Source organism: Castanea sativa, chromosome 1 (assembly GCF_040712315.1).
Source record: "Castanea sativa cultivar Marrone di Chiusa Pesio chromosome 1, ASM4071231v1".
Classification (NCBI taxonomy): Eukaryota; Viridiplantae; Streptophyta; class Magnoliopsida; order Fagales; family Fagaceae; genus Castanea; species Castanea sativa.
The window spans coordinates 53,133,745-53,152,905 of record NC_134013.1 but is presented as its reverse complement, the minus strand read 5'-3'; the positions used below and the strand labels follow the sequence as shown (position 1 = coordinate 53,152,905).

Here is a 19,161-nt window from a genome sequence, read left to right as displayed (position 1 = left end):
GTGCTGATTCTAATCATTCGTAATCTTACGTACGTAATAATATTGACAAATCAAAAGTTAACAACCCATTGTCTACCTCAACACTCAAAGCTTATTTTAATCTTTGCTTATGCCACTAATACTCTCTTGCTTTAAAAAAAACAATGAGAAAGAAAAAAAACAAACCCTCTTGAATCTTGACTAATGAGAGTTGGAATTATTAAAAAAAAGAAAAAAAAAGAAGCTTGTTGTGCTTGTTTATTCACAATTTTTATTTAACCCTCTTGAATCTTGACTAATGAGCGTTGGAAATATTTAAAAAAAGAAAAAAAGAAGAAGCTTGTTGTGCTTGTTTATTCACAATTTTTATTTTCTGGGTTTTAAATTTAAAAATTCTTAAATGGGCTGAGCTTCAGATGCTTGAACTTGGCCCAACATAGAAATGAGAAATTCAAGGCCAAGCCCATGATATGTGCTTTTCAAAACTCCCGCTCGAATTCAAAACCCATCAGATCCAATTTGTTCACACTCACTGTGTGTCTGTCTGAATCTGAGAGAGAGAGAGAGAGAGAGAGAGAGAGAGAGAGAAATGGCGGAGGAGAGAGAGGAAGAGAAGCAATTGAAGCAAAAAATCGCGAAGATTCTGGAAGAAACTCGAACCTCCTACGCCACTCACAACCGGAAACTGAAGGAGCTCTCAGCCCTCCGATCACGATCTTCGTCCCCACTCCAGTTCTTCTCCGCCTTCTCCAAAACCCTAACCCCGCTCTTCACTCTCCAGCGGCGCGTCGCCTCTACCGAGCGCGTCGTACGCTTCGTCTCCATATTCGCCAGCGCCTCCGCCGATTCCGATGCTTTCCTCGAGGAGTTCCTCAGGTTCCTCCTCGTCGCCGCCGCTGCCGCCAACAAGACCGCCAGGTTCCGCGCTTGCCAGATGGTTTCCGAGGTACGTGTGGTTGTTAGGTTTTGTAACTCAATGAAATGTGATGGAGTTTCAGATGAGAATTGAAATGCTTAGGGTTAAATTTTGGTTTTTTTTTTTTTTTGGTTGCTGTGGAAAACGAAACGAAGAGATGGGACTAGAAACTATAAAGTTAATTTTATAATACGGCTTTGATTACTGCTGAATTTGAAAATGTAGGCAAAAATTGAGCTGGGAACTTATAGGATTGGGAAATTTGGTTTTACAAAGTATTTGGGAGTTTGGAGTTAGAAGCTATGTTAAGATTTAAGAGTTTTTCATTAAGTTCCGAAGCTCTGTTGGTTTCAATATCTTAGAAATTGCACAATTGGATTGCTTATAATAAAAATTTGATCTGAGAATGGAGGAGTGGAATGGGAAACGAACTTTGGGTACTATGCTTTTTGTTGTTTGGAGAAGATGGGTATTTTAATATGGCACTATGCTAGTTGTTCATGAAGTTGCACAATTATATTTTCTTGTTTTAGTACTAGCAAACGTGGACACTTCGTTTGGGGTGTGGTACCCATGTCGTACCGGTGTCATACCCATGGTGTCATGTTATAATTTTTCAGAAATTGCTCGTGTTGCTGTGTCATACCCATGTCCCATGTCCGTGCTTCCTAAAATGCGCTGAGGCTCTTGGTCGCTTGTCATTTAGCATTTGAATTTCCTGAAAATGCTCCTAGAAAGCTGCTGAACTGGGTTTCTTTTTGGTGGACTTACACTTGGAGTTGATTTTTAAATCTGCTTCCCCCCATTTTGTAATTGTAAATGCTGGTCTCTTTGTTTCCTCCTTTTAAGAAAGTGAAACTAGTCTTAAGTTTTTCTAGTGACATTTGATTCAAATACTCTACATCTTGCATGTCATCTGAGTACGAACATTTTAGCTAGTCTGAATAATACTTCCTACCATGGTTTTGGGCACTCTTGTTTGTCTTTTTATTTGATGAAATTCTTGAACTTGTAGATCATTATGCGGTTGCCGGATGATGCGGAAGTGAGCAGTGAACTTTGGGATGAGGTAATAGAATGCATGTTGGTGTGCGTGAGGGACAAGGTCTCTATAATCCGAACATTTGCAGTCAGGGCTCTTTCACGCTTTGCAAATGATGTTGAGAACAGTGATATACTAGATTTATTTCTTGAGGTGCTTCCCATAGAACAGAATGCGGTGAGTTGCCCTACTGGTTCATTGAATGTATGCTGACTTAATTTGGAATCAAATCTTTGTGCTGTGAATTTTTTTTTTTTTGAAAGTTTTGATCTATTCATTTCTTGCTTGTGCAAGCATGAGTCCATGCTGTCACATTTACTCAACGGGTTAGTATGTGAGGATACATGGTCCTTCACTGATGTTGGGACACCAAGCTCCAATGGCCACCTGCTTGTGCTAACATTAACACAAGTATTCAAATCTTTTCTCTCGTTCTTAACTCTTGGAAGAGTGTCAGATGTTTCATGATATGCATGTCACTTATCTTGGCATAGGATGGGTCTGACTATGTTCAATATTATACCAGGGTCTTTGCCTGTCTCTGGCATTGTTTTTTAACACTCGATCCTCTTATGATATTATAACAGTCCACATCCCCCTTTTTAGTTGTCCCAAAATGTTGGCCTATTGGTAAAATTCATAGCCTATTTTGTTCATTTTTCCAAATTATTAGCTTTTCTTTTCCTGTCCATATCTGGTAATGTACTTTTCAACTAAAAAAAAAAAAAAAATAAAATTAAAGGCAATGTCTGTAAGCTAGGATAGGACAAGGTGGAAAGCATGAATGCTACATTTAGGAGCTGTGCTTTTCCAGTGGGGGCAATATTTTTATTACAAAAGGATGAAAGCTCATAAAATATGAAGCCTATGGCAAAATATTCAATATTTTAGTGCTTTTAATATCTACAAGGCTATGGCATGTCTGCAGGATGTTCGTAAGACAGTAGTTCTATCGTTGCCTCCTTCAAATGCAACATCACAAGTAATTATTGATTGCACCACAGATGTGAGTGAGTCAGTGCGCAAAGCAGCATACTGTGTTCTTGCTAATAAATTTCCTCTTCAAAGTCTAAGGTAAATCCATGTAATAACAAGAACTGCTCTGCCTTCAGTATGAATTCTGCGTGTTTCTGTTCAATTAAAGTATTGCATAGTCTAGTTAGTACTTAGTACTGACTATGTGTTTTGAGGGGTGCAGACATAATTGAACGTCTGGCTTAGCTTTTGTAGTTGGCTTCATACTAAACATATATTACTCTTCAATTTGGTTTGCTTTATTTTGTAGCATTAAGCTCAGAACAACAATTCTTCAGAGAGGACTTGCTGACCGTTCTCCAGCGGTCTCAAAGGAGTGTCTAAAGTTAATGAAAGATGAGTGGCTTATTAAGTGCTGCAATGCAGACCCTGTAGAACTTCTCAAGTATCTCGATGTTGAAACCTATGAATTGGTTGGGGAGTCTGTGATGGGGGCTTTGTTAACAGCTGGTTTAGTGAATCTACGTGATGGGGAAAGCATTCAGCAATACATATCATCTACAGTTGATAGAACAGAAGGTTGGGTGAGCTTTATGGTAGATCTACTTAGCTATTCAAGCACAACTTTATAAAATTGGTTAATTTATAGTGCTGAGAGGGTGGATGGGGGCGTTGTGGATCGCGGCATGACATTAAATATCATATATTTCTTATACACTTTCCTGCTACGACAATGTTGAGGATTTGTTTGTTATATACCTAAATTTATAATTTGAGGTCTGAGGAGTTGTTGATGAAGAAAATATCATTGTTGGTTATGACTTTTTAAGTGTTAGAAAGATAGAACATAAGATGCATTGCTGATATGCATTTAACTAAAATATGTATGGTTTGGAGACAGGGTAGAGTCATTAGAGTTTGTAGTTGGATGTGATTTACAGTACATATTAGCTTATATAAATATGCTTTATATCTGTCCTAGTTGATCCCAATTCGACTTTTGACATTGGAAGTATATTGTTTTTTACCCAATAACTGAATAATTTTGTCTTGAAAATACTGTGTTAGTGTCCTATTGCTACCCGAACAAACTGATATACATAACCTTAATTGTTCACCTGTTTCATGGCTAATATGTAATTTATAGAATCCTTATGGTTTGTCATATTGAATTTAGGGGACTCAGTGCATTGCACCCCAAGCATCCAATTAATGGAAGCAGAGGTTGCGCTTTATTGGAGGACCGTGTGTAGACATTTGCAGGATGAAGCACAAGTGAGTCTCTGTCTCTTTCAAAAATTCTCTAGACTTTTAGATTTTCATTGACACACTTTCTCTTTTATTTGTAAGGGTTGGGGGGGGGGGGGGTGGTCAACACCCCCCCCCCTCCCCCTAAAATTTGAGAGCTTAAATAAAAGGTCTTAAATTGAGGTGTCTTGCATGATGTTTCTAACTTTCGGCCATTTGTCCAGATATTTTGCTCTATTATTGAGATTTCAATTAACTCAAGGGCCTCTACTCTCTTTTGTTTTAATGGAAACTTACCATGTTGGTGTCAGAATGAAAACTATTACATAAACAAAAACTTGAAGATTTTTGTTAATGGAAAAGCTTTGTAGAAAACATGAATAGAGAAGAACAAAAGAAATGGATTCGGAGTGAGGTGGGGGGGGGGGGTGTGTGGAGAAGAGTCAATCACACAATTTTGTCTGTTTTTGTTGACCTTTAATAGAAAACCCAAAATTTTAAATGAACATCAATATATTATACTATTATCTTGAAAAAAAGGTAAGTTTCTAAGTCACTCTCTTTAATTTGAACTCAAATAAAGCCAATGAAATAGGGTATTGACTTTTCATATAATGCAAATGGTAGTATAGGAAAGTTATCAATACTATGTTCATTGAATTTTCAAAGATCATATTTTGGATGTCTCAAAATGGAAGAAGGACCAACATTACTGTCACGATTTCTCCCTCTCATTGTTACCGCGTGTTCTTCTATCACTTTGAATTCTTTGCCAGTTAGTATGTCGCTTTCTCCCTTCCTTCTTTCTCTTTCTTTCTCTTTGACAAAATCTCTCCTGTTCTTATATATAGACTCAGTTATGCTTATGACAGAAAGCAACATAACTCTCACTGCAGGTGGTCCATACAGTAACCCCTGAAATTCTCAAAATTTGCAGTTCCACAGAAAATATTACAAAACACCTTCACCTTTTCTTTATTTGGTGTTAATTCGATGTTTAGAGCATGGAGTCAGAATCTTCTTTCTTCTAAAGCTCTGTTAATTGATTGATGCATATGGTTGCCATTGCCCATTTACCATATTCACTCATTTTGAGTAATCTCTTCCTGAAACTGCCAGAATTCGTATTAATCTCATTTGTTGGAACTTCCTGTTTTGCTTGGGTAAAGAAATATAACTTCAAAGAATAGATTTGTACCGAGAATTTCTAAATTTGCTAATGAAAATCTATTAAAAGATCAAACAGCTCTTGGAGTTGTCATGTTTGTTGCGATTCTCGTGCTTTCAGTCTTTAATGAATTCTTGAAGGTACATATGCTAAGTCCAATATGCTTTGTTTTGATCTTATAAGAATTATAACTGTGCTTCAACAGGCAAAAGGCTCTGATGCTGCTGCTACAATGGGCACTGAAGCAGCAGTATATGCTGCAGAAGCTTCAGACAATAATGACCTACTAGAGCGAATTCTTCCTGCAACAGTTTCTGATTATATAGATTTGGTGAAAGCTCACATTGATGCTGGTGGGTGTGAGTTCATTTGGTTTGACATGGGAGTCAATTATATCCAACTACGGGTCCTAATATTACCTAATATATGCAGGACCAAATTATTGCTTTGCATCTAGGCAGCTACTATTGCTTGGTGCAATGCTTGATTTTTCTGATGCTACAAACAGGAAGGTTGCCAGTACATTAGTGCAGGAACTGCTGCACAAGCCTCCTGAGCATGAAGTGGATGATGATGGGAACATGGTTGTTATAGGAGATGGGATAAATCTTGGTGGAGACAGAGAATGGGCTGATGCAGTGTCTGGACTGGCAAAGAAAGTCCATGCTGCTAATGGTGAATTTGAACAAATTGTTCTTGGGGTTGTAGAAGAGCTTGCTCGGCCTTGCAGGGAGAGAACTGCAGATTTCATGCAGTGGATGCACAGTTTTGCCGTTACTGGTCTTCTCTTGGAAAATGCAAAATCATTTCGTTGGCTTCAGGGACAAGCTATTGAGCCTTTCGAACTACTGCAATCTTTGTTGCTTCCAGGGGTAATGAGTTTATATGTCGGTATTTTATTTTCTCTAACCTGTGCTTTTTCTTCCCAAAGTGTTATGCTCTATGCTAAACGGATTTGGGTGCTGGGAGTGTTTGGCACATGCATGTGTTTAGTAGTGGGGTTTATCTAACCTCCAAACCATGGGACACAGGGAGAGGACTCAATCATTGAAGTATGGCATTTTCACTTGCACACCTTAGAGCAAAATGAACTGCATGTGGGGGATAAAGGATAAGAGTAGGATGGATGATCTGGAGAAGCAAATTAGGAGTATTGTATGATTGTAGTATTGAAGGTTGGGCTATCAAGAAGCAACATGTTCAAAAAATGAGTATAGTTGAAATTAGAATGTTAAGATGGATAAGTTTAAATATTAGGAAAGACATGATAAGAAATGAAGAAATTCTCTAAAGATAAAGATGACTTCTATTGATGAAAAGGTTAAGGAGAGTCGCTTGAGATTGTTGGGTTATGTATAAAGGAGAGCGATTAATCCACCAATGAAAAAGAGTGTTACGATTCAAGTTGAGAGAATGAAAGGAGGTGGAGGCCTGAAATAATATTGGTAGAAACAGTTAAAAAATAGATGTTAGTTAAAGAGGTGACATAGTATGATTTTAGATAGGATAAAATTTTACTTATAAAAAATAGATTTAATAGAATGGTGGAGATGAATACATATGACCGATTTTTAATTAATCTTTTGAGGATCCATAGCTGACATCAAATTTTTGAAACTAAGGCTTTAATGTTGCTGTTGTGTATGTGGAAGATAATTTTTTGAACACTTAAAATGATGTTTAATTATCTATGCAGTTCAAGAAGTTAATTGCATATATTGAAAATTATGTTAAAGATGGAATATGTCCCCCTTTTCTCAATGCAATAATTAGACATCCTATGAGAAACTTTTTCCACACCTGTTATTGTACACTTGTTTGTGTTTAATTCAGTTGCTCCACATACTTTTGAAGTGTCATTAGTATAAAACATAGCTCAAGACTTTCTTTTTTTAAGGTATTTGACGCAGGACAACCTTCTCCCGCATCAGTATTAACCACTGTTAAGAAATTCAATTGCAGGCAAAACATGTTCACTTGGATGTGCAAAGGATTGCTGTCAGGTGCCTTGGGCTTTTTGGGTTGTTAGAGAAGAAGCCAAGCGAGGAACTAGTAAAGCAATTGAGGCTTTCCTTTGTTAATGGCCCTTCTGCAGTTAGTGTAGTTGCTTGTAAGGCCCTAATTGATCTTGTGATGTGGCATGGGCCACAGGAAGTTGACAGGGCCTTGGGGGAGAATTTTTCATCAAAAGTCCAAGATGATAAGAAGGCTTTTAGTCCTGTAAACTTATCTGATACAGGTGAAGGTTTGGATGTTCAAACGCTTGATCTCTTATATGCTGGAATTGACAGAGATGAGCGGGGAAACTATTTAGCAAGTGATGAAAATGAGTCCGTTCAAGCTATTCTCGGGGAGGGATTTGCAAAGATTCTTCTTCTAAGTGAGAACTATCCTAGCATACACTCTTCTCTACATCCTTTTCTTTTGGCCAAGCTCATTAACTTGTATTTCAGCAATGAAAGAAAAGACCTGCAGAGGTAGGCTGATTTAGTAATTTTTTTTTCCCTTCTCTTTTTATGATCTTTATTATATCATAGTGTATTAAAATTAATTCTCCTTGTCCTATTGACCAGGTTGAAGCAGTGTTTATCTGTGTTCTTTGAGCATTATCCTTCCCTCTCTGCAAATCACAAGGCAGGTTACTCAGATTTCAAGTTTTGACATGTCTTATAAATGTGGGTAAATTATGTTTTATGTTGATGGCCTGAGCGTTTTGGTTCTGTAAATGCAGAAATATTTATCCAAGGCTTTCATTCCTATCATGCGTTCAATGTGGCCAGGCGTCAATGGCAATGCTGGGGGTTCTCCAGTTCTGGTGTCTGACATGCGTAAGCGTGCAGTCCAAGCATCACGTTTCATGCTGCAGATGATGCAGGCTCCATTATATGAAAAGGAGACTGTGAAAGAGGATGAAAATGGAAATAGAGAACTACCAGAAGTCATAGATGGTTCTCTAGAACCTCTGCTTGAGTGTAGTGAAGAGGGGCTTGCAATATGCATTGCTGTAGAGGTAATTGTTTACAACTTTTCGACTCAACTATTATAATATTAGTGCTATTGCATGACCGTGCTGATGCTCCTAATATAATATACGTTATGGATATTATATTTAGGATTGGCAATGAGCTGTATATGGATCAAATTTATTGTATTGAAATATATCTTGTAGTTGGTGATCCAACAATCGAAGCCTCATCAATTCTCTAAATTTGATGGCTGTGTGGGAACTGGGAACCCATTTCTTCAAAGCCACAGAGTATAATACAAATTGGAAATGTTATTCGTAGGAGTTTGTGCTCCTGCTATTTCTATTTCATATTCATTTGCTTTGTTGCATCATTAGAGAAGGAGGTAAATTCTGTAGGCTAACCATCCATGATGGAATTTTATCATGCATGCACTTTGAGAAGAACACTTTTGGTGGGCATGAAACCTTCCATATCCAGTTCCAAGTCTGGGGCTGTTATTGAGAAGTGTGGTTATTTGATTGAATTACAAAAAGCTGACTGGACTATATTAGGGATGGTGGATTATTGGCAAAGGAGTGGCATGGATGAAATGTTTGTAAAAGTTAGGAATTTCAAAGGACCCTACTGAAATCCCACTCTCCCTGGAGTGAGAAATTCCTACTCCACTATTTCTATCCATGTTAGTTTAAGTTACATGAATATCATATAGGATATCCTTCGCATCAGATATTATCTTAATTCCTGAGTGATAAGTGATTTAAGACTTGAGTCAAAAAGGACCATGCTTTGTTAGAGACGGTAAGTTATTAGTTTGCATATATGTAAAATACCTAGGTATAAATGTCTTTTTGAACGGATACTTCATTTGAATATTGTGGGCTTCAAACTTATAATGTCTTTTTATTTTTTTTTTGTTTTTTGGGAGGTTGCAAGCTTCCATATGAAGAAGACAGCTGCTGAGAGGTCATATGTTTTGGCACTATGTAGAATACTTGTCTTGCTCCATTTTCGGTTATCAGAACAAGGGTCAATAAAGTTAATGAGGAGGCTTCTAAATCATGTTGCTGAGTCTGTCTTGGCAGAGAAGGATCTTGTAAAGGAACTGAAGGGGATGGCTGAGCGTCTTAAGGCATTAGATAGAGAACCGGAGCAAGAACTGTCACAAGATCAAGCCAATCTTATTTTGGGTAAAGACCTTTACATATCTGTGGAAAGAGCTAGGGAGGGACAGTTCTTTTTTTGACATTATGCTTGGGGTTGGTAAATTGTTCCAAATGTTTCCAGTAACACAGTAGAAAAGTGGTATTTTATTAGAGACAAATTCTTGCCCTTTCCAGATTAATAAAGATTACATATGGCAATTGCTTCATGCAATGCGTTAGCGTGGTAGTGGCAAGTCTAACATGTTAAGTAGTGGGAGTAAATTTAAAATATTTTCCCAATTAACTTATGGATTAATACATGCAGTTTAGAGTTTGATGTGTTAGCTGTAGTTTCTATGTCAAATGCATGTTGGACCATAATCAATGTGGTAATCTTTCCATCTGTTTTACTTTTTGTGTTTTAACTTCTGTGTATTTTTTTTGTCCCTCTTTATGTATCATAGGGAGGTTGGAACTTGACTTTAACCTGGACACCAATGGTTCTGTGGAGATGCTACAAACACCAGCACCACGCTCAAGCAGACCGCCCCGTTCTAGGAGACGCGTGAGGCTTGAAGAGGTCTCTTTTGATGAAGAAGTTTCACCCACTTCTGTTGTCCCCACCGTTCCTGGCACAATAAGCATGCGCTCGCAGAGGGCTAGTAAAACTGCAGCACTGACGAAGATGACTGCCACTAGATCAATGAGGATTGATTCATATGATGATGAAGAGGAAGAAGGCTCTGAGGTGACATCTGAGGAAGATTCGGATGAATCTGATGAGTAATATGAATGTGAGGGTTGGCATGATGGTTCCCTCTGTCAATGCCATGGTTTTTCCTCAACAGTAATATATGTTGTAAGATTTTCTGTTTAGGCTGCTGTTTTTGTACAGAGGGTGCGTGAGACTTAATAGGATATGCAAGTGTGTTTCAGGGGTTGGGTTTAGGAAAATACCACAAAAATAATTTTTGTGGCTGTAAATGTTAGTTCATGAGCCTTATGCCCTCACAATATTTTTATTTTGTCTTCAGGAGTTTGTGATGTAATGAGGCTGGTGGTGAAATTCTTCCATACGCTTAATGATATTTGGTATTTTGTTGATTGTCTTTGTTTAAATTGAAGAGTATGATTCTTCTTGATTGATGTATTATAACTAACTTTTTTGTTTCTAATTAATGGAATTAGCCAATAGATTAGATACATATTTTAATTATTTATAATTGTGTATTAATTATTTATATTAAAGGAATTTATTTGTTTTTTATTTTATTTTATAAATTCTATATAAGAAACAATTTTTAATAATAATAATAATAATAATAGATTTAGAATATGAAATTCTTTCTAGCATACAAGTATCTAAAATTAAATATTTATAAATTTACTAGAATTAACTTTAATATATATATATATATGTATATAAATAAAAGATGATATATAGTTTATTTATTCAGTATCTTGGTTTACAATGGAAAGGAAAAAGGAGAGACATTCTTTAAGTCAAACAATGATCTTCTTATTCTCTTTTGAGACACTAGCAAAAGTTAGAGCAACTCTATTACATTTGATCAGAACACTAACAAAATAACTAAAAAGAAAACTTTTACAAAATTATAGATATTTACTCAAGAATTCAAGAAACTTCTAAATAGGCTAAGAATTGGCCTCAATAGTGGCTTTTGAGACTGGATCTGAATGGTGCTCGCTGCTCTCTTCTTTAAAGAAGTTCCCATAGTGTTTACAATACTAGTCTCCTGAGGTGACATACATTTTTTTATTTTTATTTTTTATCTAGATACATTTTCTGAATTAGTCAAAGGAAAAACAACTATAGATTCACGGATGACTTTCTTCTATTTTCTCAAACTTTTGGTAACATATAAGATAATGGTCCAAAATTTGGATTATTTGTTTACCCTTAAAAACTTTGAAAATTGATTATTATCTATTCCATCCGTTACAAAATCTTTAGCTTCCATTTCGTCTCTATCCAAAACATTTGAACATCATGGTTTTAAAAATCGGAACAATCAAAGGATCGAAAATGGATTTGGTTCTCAATTTTTATTGATTGAACCATCAGTTTTTACCGGTTTTAATTGGATTAGGGTCTGGTTCCCAGTTGAACCCGCTTATTTGATCTGATTTTTAAAACCATATCGCACATATCCTATTATCTTGTTTAGTATTTTGAAAAACTATGGCCCCACCAACTTTTAATCCCAATTCTATATAAGACTGAGTGTCTTACTTATCACATTGCTCATTACTAAGAATTTTTTTAATCTGTGAAGGCTACTTCAAATCCTTCCCGTTGTCCTTATTCATTGGGATCGCCACTAAAATTATTATTAACCATTTATATTTTCTAACTCATTTCATTGAGATGGAATCAAAATTGTAATATTTATTCTATGCATTGTTATTAATACCGTTTCGGACCCCGTTTCGGTTTGTCTAGTGGAATGGAATATTTCGGTACCGGCCGATTTCGGTGTACCGTTTTAAGGTGTTTCAGGTTTCTAAAAATTAAATTATATATATTCTTGTAAAACATAAAATTGTCAATTCTAATAAATAAATAACTAAATTTCAAATAATACAAATCATTTAGTCTTAACTCCTAAGTCTTAAACATCAATATAACATCTATTTAACATCACACAATAAAAAGATTTAGAAGACAATAACTAAATATCAAATAATACAAAACATTTAGTCTTAACTCTTATGTCTTAAACTTCAATACAACATCAAATAATAAGAAGATTTATAACAAGTCATTACTCATTACATAAGCCCATAATAATTAATAACTAATAAGCCAACAAAATTTATAACATAATATTAGCCATCAAATAATAAATTTTTTTTTTCCATAGGCCAAATCATGTACCGGCCGGAATTCACATCTCGGCCGGAATGGACCGGAATGGCCCGAAATTTGGCCCGAGGTGGAACGTTAAGTATCTCGGTACCGGTTTGCATACCGGAACGAAAAATTCCAGCCGTTCCGGCCGGAACGGAACGGAATCAATAACAATGATTCTATGTAATTAAAAAGATTACTAATATAATAAATATATTTATTTTGTTATATTAATTATTTTAAGTGTTGTATTAATTATTTAAGTATAATGAACTTTTAATGTCATTTTACTAAAATTTATATGAAAAGCAAATGATTTAGAATATGATATTATTGCTCAAATTTAGTTGCTTTTGCAACAATTGAAACAAAGTCCAACAAAAGAAAAAAAAAGACACATTTAAGAATGTAAAAAAATAATTAAAGGATATTTGCATTTTTTATTATTATTATATATTATTAAAACGATATTTGCATTCTTGAGTTGGCACTATATCATGAAATTTCAAGTTTGTAATCAGTAAACTACATTGTATTTATGTTTTGTTTATAAAATAGAATGCTAAAGATTACAAATTTTTACAAGAAATTTTATACATCAATAGTTATGGGGGTTGAACCTTGGGTGTCTTTAGTGGAAATACTGGGAAGTGCCAACGAATTGAATTACAAAACTCTTGGTAAAAATTATTAAAATATTGGAAGAAGCTAATAACAAGTGAGACCGCGTCTTGCGGCAATTCAACTAGTTGATAAATATAAAAGTTGTTGGCACTAAGTAGAGTGAAAAAAGAACTCTTGGATAGCTATAATGCTAACGCGCGAGAGAAGCACCGAGGAGGAGGATACACTGGAACGAAGCACCAAGAAGTTTAAAGATGTTCATTCAAAGGGTGAAGATTCGAGAAACGGTATTCGTAAGGATGATAGGCTTGTCCACCCCCCAGGAAGTTATAATGACCGTCTGGTGGGAGCTATTCCAAGTGCTTATGTTCAAGGATTTGGATTTGAATCTTCCATGGAAGAGGAAATAGAGTTTGATGAGGAAGATGATGTACTTTGTGAGGGTATGAATGCACTGAAACTCTCTAAAGAGGAAAAATGCAAAATTAGAGAATCGTGGAGTCAATCCATTGTTGTGAAAACATTTGGGAGAAATGTGGGCTACATGCACTTGTCATCTAGGCTGAGAACCATATGGAAACCAATGGGCAGAATGGACATCATTGATCTTGAACACGGTCACTTTCTGATTAAATTTGACCTTAAATTCGACCTTGATGAGGTGTTGATGGGTGGACCATGGTTTGTTGGTCAACAATTTCTTGCCATTAGACAATGGGAACCTAAATTCAAGGCTTCTAAAGTGTTGTGTTCCTCAGTTGCAGTTTGGATCAGAATGCCTGAATTACCTATAGAATTTTATGAACCCACCATTCTTAAGAAGATTGGAAGCACCATTGGTCCTGTCTTAGGATTGACTCACATACGATCAATAGAGAGAGGGGGCGCTTTGCAAGAATTTGTGTCCAAATTAACGTGGAAAAACCTCTAATTAAAACCGTGAAGATTGGCAAGATGGCCCAAGTAGTGCAGTACGAAGGCATTAATGATATATGCTTTGCTTGTGGACACATAGGACATAGGAAAGAAGGTTGTTCGATGGTTATTAGAAGGCTGGAACCACCTCGTGAAGGTTCCGAGCAACAGCAGAACCCTAGTGCAAGTTCGGACGGGTCCTAAGAAGGTGGGCTAAGAGACGTTGGAGTGTCAAGAATGGCTGGTGCGGATGTGTATGGTGATTGGATGGTTGTGAAAAGGAAACACAAGCCAAAGGATAACAAAGGAAGCTCACACAAGTTTGCCTTTGAAGCTATAGGTAGGAGTGAGGATGTTACTCACTGGAACACACCAAGAGCTCCTCGAGACACACAAGCTGACAAAGGAAAGGATGGGAAGAGAAAATCACATGCTGAGGAGGGACTTAGGGAGGTACGGCTAGTCCATTCTCAACTAACCCAACCTCATAACAACTATTCTACTTCTAAAAGCAAAAAAGATGACCTGGGCTTGACTAAGAGTGGGCCCAAGAAGCTGACCCAGGGTAGAAATTCAATTAACCACAGTGAATTGGATAGCATCAACGGTTGGGGTTTTAACACATGCCCCACTAACTCAAGGAATAATACTTCTGAAGTTAAGCTACCTCCTTTAAGCCAAAACTTCCATTTCGGAGCTGGTATTGAAGGAAATGGAGATAGCAATGAAAAAATGGGCGATTTTTCTCAAAGGGAAAGTCATCCCAATAGGCAACAAAACAATAGAAGGAATCCAGAGAGACCCAACAGACATCATGGGCTGGTTCGAGGAGGAAGCAATGGAGGCATGGAAAAACATTTTTCCACTTACAGAGGTGAGTGCTCAACCGGGGTTTCTGCCAATGGAGGACGAAGCTTGGATAACCACGCCAAATCCGTATTGGCACTTCCTCATGGATAAGCCGAAATTTCAGCCTCTTGTAAGAATTCCCTTAGCATAGTTAGGGAAGTGATCCTGGATGCACCATTGGGAAAAATCTCTGAGTGCTTTAGAAAAGATTCATCTAGAACTAGTGATTGCACAAAGGAAAATACTTTTGGCTCAGCCAATAGAGATGGTGGTAATGGGAAACTTCTCTGTGCTTAAACTCCTTTAGTTCTCGAGGTCGACCATTGCATGTACACTAAACATTCTGAGCAACCAAGCTCAATTCGGGATTCTGAAGCATGCCGTGAACTTCTTTCCAAGTGTGATCAGGGAGAGGAACGAGCTGAGGCAAGCATGGAAATTGAGGGAGATAGGGGAGGAGCCATCCCCAAGATGCTTTGATTCTCGCACTTCCCCCAATCCTATCATGAATGTATTAATCTGGAATTGTAGAGGGGCAATGAAGCCCACATTCAGAAAGACAATGATGGCCTTGGTAGAATGACACCAACTAGTGATTTTTGTGATTACGGAGACTAAAATTGATGGCCCCAGGGTAGATGAGATCATTAAAAGACTGCCTTTTGATGGAGCTTATTCGACGGAAACCATCGGCTATGCTAGTGGGGTTTGGCTCCTCTGGCGATCAGATTTTGTTTCTATGGATGTGCTGATGGTGACGGAGTAGAAAATTCACGCCATTGTCCAGGTTAGTTCCCATGCTCAACCCTGGCTTTTAAGTTCTATTTATGGTAGTCCACGATTTATAGAGAGGTGCTTAATGTGGGGCAATTTAAAAGTTCTGTTGGAAAGGCACAACCTCTCTTGGGCTATCATGGGGGACTTTAATGATGTTGTAAGCAGTGAGGAGAAAATGGGTGATAATGGGATTTGTAGAAGGAGCGTTGAGGAATCTACAAGCTGTATGAACTGCTGTAATCTATTTGACCTGGGGTTCACGGGTTCCAAGTTTACATGGACCAATAAAGAGACCTCTCTGGCTTAATTCAAGGAAGATTGGATAGGTTATGGGCGAACCCAGATTGGAAGTCTTGCTTCCTTGAGGCCCAGGTCAAGTACCTAGTGCGTATTAACTCGGATCATTGCCCGCTGCTACTTGCCTTGGATAACCCTCCTATTAGAACCGGTGAAAGGCCTTTTCGGTTCCAACCGATATGGCTTAGCCACGAAAGTTTTCCTCCTATTGTCCTTGATGCATGGGAAGGAAATCAACAAAACGTTAGAAGTGCAATCTGTACCTTTACCCTTAAAGCGAGATATTGGAACAAAGAGGAGTTTGGAAACATTTTTTTTGGAAGAAAAGAAATCTTCTGGCAAGATTAGGAGGGGTGGAGAAAGCCTTGGCTCAAAACCCATGTCAGGGATTGATCAACATGCATTCTTGGCTTCCTGAAGAGCTTGGAAAAATTATGTCTTTGGAGGAAAAGTTATGGGGGATTAAAGCAAGAACGGATTGGTTAATCCAAGGGGAGAGAAATACCACCTTTTTCCATCTATCTACCCTCATCTGTAGGAGCCATAATAGGATTACTCATATTATGAAAGCTGAGGGTGAATGGGAAGAAGATATTGAGAGGGTGAAAGAGATCTTCATTAACGGGTTCGAGAGGTTGTACAAAATTGACTAGGAGGTCTGCCACCAAACCATAGACCGAATCCCTGTTTGGGGACATTGTTTGTCTGAGTCGGAAGCCTATAACTTGGCTGCCTCCCCTTCCGATGCAGAAATCCTTTTTGCTTTAAAGTCCATGAAACCTTTCAAAGCTCTGGGGCCGGATGGTCTACATGTTGAATTCTTCCAAAGGTTTTGGTTGATTGTGGGAGAGTCCGTGAAATTTGAAATCAAGAAAGTATTTACAACAAAGAAAATCCCTAAGCATCTTAATAAGACCTTGATTGTCCTCATCCCAAAACAACTTGGTTCGGAAACCATTAGCCATTTTAGGCCGATTAGTCTTTGTAACACCATTTACAAAATCGTGACTAAGATTCTTGTTCATCGGCTAAAACACCTCATGCCTACACTAGTTTCACCCTCCCAAACAACCTTTGTCTTAGGAAGAAGAGGCACTGCCAATGTGATCATCGCTCAAGAGTTAGTCTACACAATTGAGCGGAAAAAAGGGAAGGAAGGATTCATGATAATCAAAATTGACCTTGAGAAGGCTTATGATAGATTAGAATGGAGTTTTGTGAGGAGTATGCTTGTGAGTTTGGGTTTTCTCTTAGACACAGTGGAACTTATCCTAAGCTGCATCTCTACTACCTCGATAGTGTTGCTTTTTAATGGGGATCAAATTGGTGAAATTTGTCCCTCACGTGGTTTGAGACAAGGGGATCCGATTTCACCATATATATTCATTCTTTGTATGGAGTACTTGAGTACCTTAATTAATGTGAAGTGTGAGGAGGGGAGTTGGAAGAAGATTAAGGCATCTAGAAGTGGTCCCGGATTCTCCCATATTTTTTTTGCTGATGACCTCCTATTGTTTGCCAAAACTGATGAGAGAAATGTCAAGGCTGTCGTGGAGGTTCTAGGTGTTTTTTTACAAGCTTTCAGGTTTGAAAATCAGCAAGGACAAATCCAAAATTTCTTCTCACCTAATGTCATCGTGGAGGATAAGATGGATATAGTGAACCTAACCAGGATTGGTGATACCCATAACCTTGGGAAATACCTTGGTTTCCTGATATGCCACAAGGGAAGGAGACAGAATGAATTTAATTTTGTCGTGGAAAGAGTCCAAGCCAAATTGAATGGCTGGAAGTCCAAATGCCTTTCGCCGACATGGAGACTTGTGCTTATCAAGGCAGCGGTGACTTCCATACCCGAGTATATTATGCAGTGTAATAAACCTCCTGTCAAGGTTTGTGAGGAGGTTAATAAATTGGTGAGAGACTTTCTTTGGGGATCTACGACAGATAAGAAGAAAATCCATCTTGTTGAGTGGAACAAGTTCACAAATCCGAGATCTTTGATATGAAAGCAAGGAATACTGCTCTTTTGGTGAAGCTTTGTTGGCGGATTGCTTCTAGTTTGGGAATGCCGTGGGCTCAAATGCTTATCTGCAAGTACCTCACCCCACGTCGCCTGAGGGGAAACTCTAGGAATCAAGCTGCCTCTCAGATTTGGAAAGCATGTAAGGTGGGAGGGGTTATTTTTAATAAGGGACTTAGATGGTCTATTGCTAATGGTGAGAGTGTGAGTACTTGGGTTGGCTTCTGGCTTCCTTCCGGACCACTCAGACAGCAAATTGAAGGTCCTTTAACCGAGGAGGAAGATAAACTCTCGGCCAAGAGTTTGATGGACAGAGCGGAGTGTATCTCTTTTGACCTCCTTGATAGAATCCTACAGGAAATTAAGGGTATCCCCATTGCAGAAAATTCATCCCAAGAAGACATTTTAATTTGGGCATTCTCGAAAGATGACTCCTTCTTCCTAAAATCTATCTCATAGCTAAATGGTTTAATCTGTTGAACTTCGACACTAGTCCTCATCAATGGGTGTGGAAAGCGCATACTTCCCCTAGAATCAAATTATTTATTTGGTTATGCACTCATCGCAATGTGCCTACAAAGGAAGTTCTTGGTTCAAGAAGGTTAAACCTTGACCTAACGTGTGAATTATGTCGGGAAGGGGTGGAATCCATCATTCATACACTTAGGGACTGTAGGGTGGCTAAAGCTGTGTGAAAAGACCTGGGTTTTAAGGAGAATAACCAGGAATTTTTTTTTTTTTTTGAATTTGGAAGAGTGGCTGAAGAAGTTTTGTGGGACTTCCACTAGCTACTGGAGACCCCATGTACCATGGAAAATTCTATTTCCCCAAGCAATATGGACAATTTGGCTGCAAATGAATAAGACAATATTTCAGATAGGTAGAGTGGAAGAGGGCACGAGTTCTTTATGCCTAAAAAAAGGGGTGGAGTTCTACGCCATTGTTCCCAATGAACCTAACAAGCCTAGCAGAGTGCAAGTCCAAGTGAAATGGAACAAGCCTCCTACGGGTTGGGTAAAACTAAATATTGATGGGACCATGTATGGGAACCCGATGAAGGTTGGTGGGGGTGGTGTGTTGAGAAATAGCAATGGTGACTGGTTAGGTGGTTTTGCGAGGAAGCTGGGCAGCACATCAAGCATGGTGGCTGAACTTTGGGTTCTCAAGGACGGGCTGACCGTGGCAAAGCAAATGGAAATTGAGAATATCTGTATTGAAATGGATGCTGAGTTTATTGTACAACTTGTGTCAAGGCCTTCAATGGTCAATCTAATGCTTGAACCCCTCTTAACTGAATGTAGGAACCTAATTCAGACATTCCCTAACTCCTCCGTGGCGCACGTGTTCAGGGAAGCAAATGGATAT

General features: G+C 38.0%; 1 protein-coding gene across 1 annotated transcript; it reads left to right on the top strand.

Moving 5' to 3' along the window:
• Positions 1-515: 515 nt before the first annotated feature.
• LOC142622295 (uncharacterized) lies at positions 516-10,579 on the top strand. The gene is made up of 12 exons (XM_075795741.1): positions 516-925; positions 1,911-2,114; positions 2,866-3,011; positions 3,223-3,491; positions 4,090-4,187; positions 5,534-5,681; positions 5,761-6,200; positions 7,291-7,805; positions 7,902-7,962; positions 8,060-8,338; positions 9,223-9,484; positions 9,904-10,579. The coding sequence occupies exons 1-12, from the start codon at positions 569-571 to the stop codon at positions 10,224-10,226; spliced, it is 3,102 nt and encodes a 1,033-aa protein (XP_075651856.1). The 5' UTR covers positions 516-568; the 3' UTR covers positions 10,227-10,579.
• The last annotated feature ends 8,582 nt before the right edge of the window (positions 10,580-19,161 follow it).

What these genes read in the sequence shown, in the direction of transcription:
- LOC142622295 (XM_075795741.1), top strand. Translation starts at nt 569, where the DNA reads ATGGCGGAGGAGAGAGAGGAAGAGAAGCAATTGAAGCAAAAAATCGCG. An exon ending in TTTCCTCTTCAAAGTCTAAG is followed by an intron (nt 3,012 to 3,222) that starts GTAAATCCATGT and finishes TTTATTTTGTAG; the next exon opens with CATTAAGCTCAGAACAACAA. An exon ending in TACAGTTGATAGAACAGAAG is followed by an intron (nt 3,492 to 4,089) that starts GTTGGGTGAGCT and finishes TATTGAATTTAG; the next exon opens with GGGACTCAGTGCATTGCACC.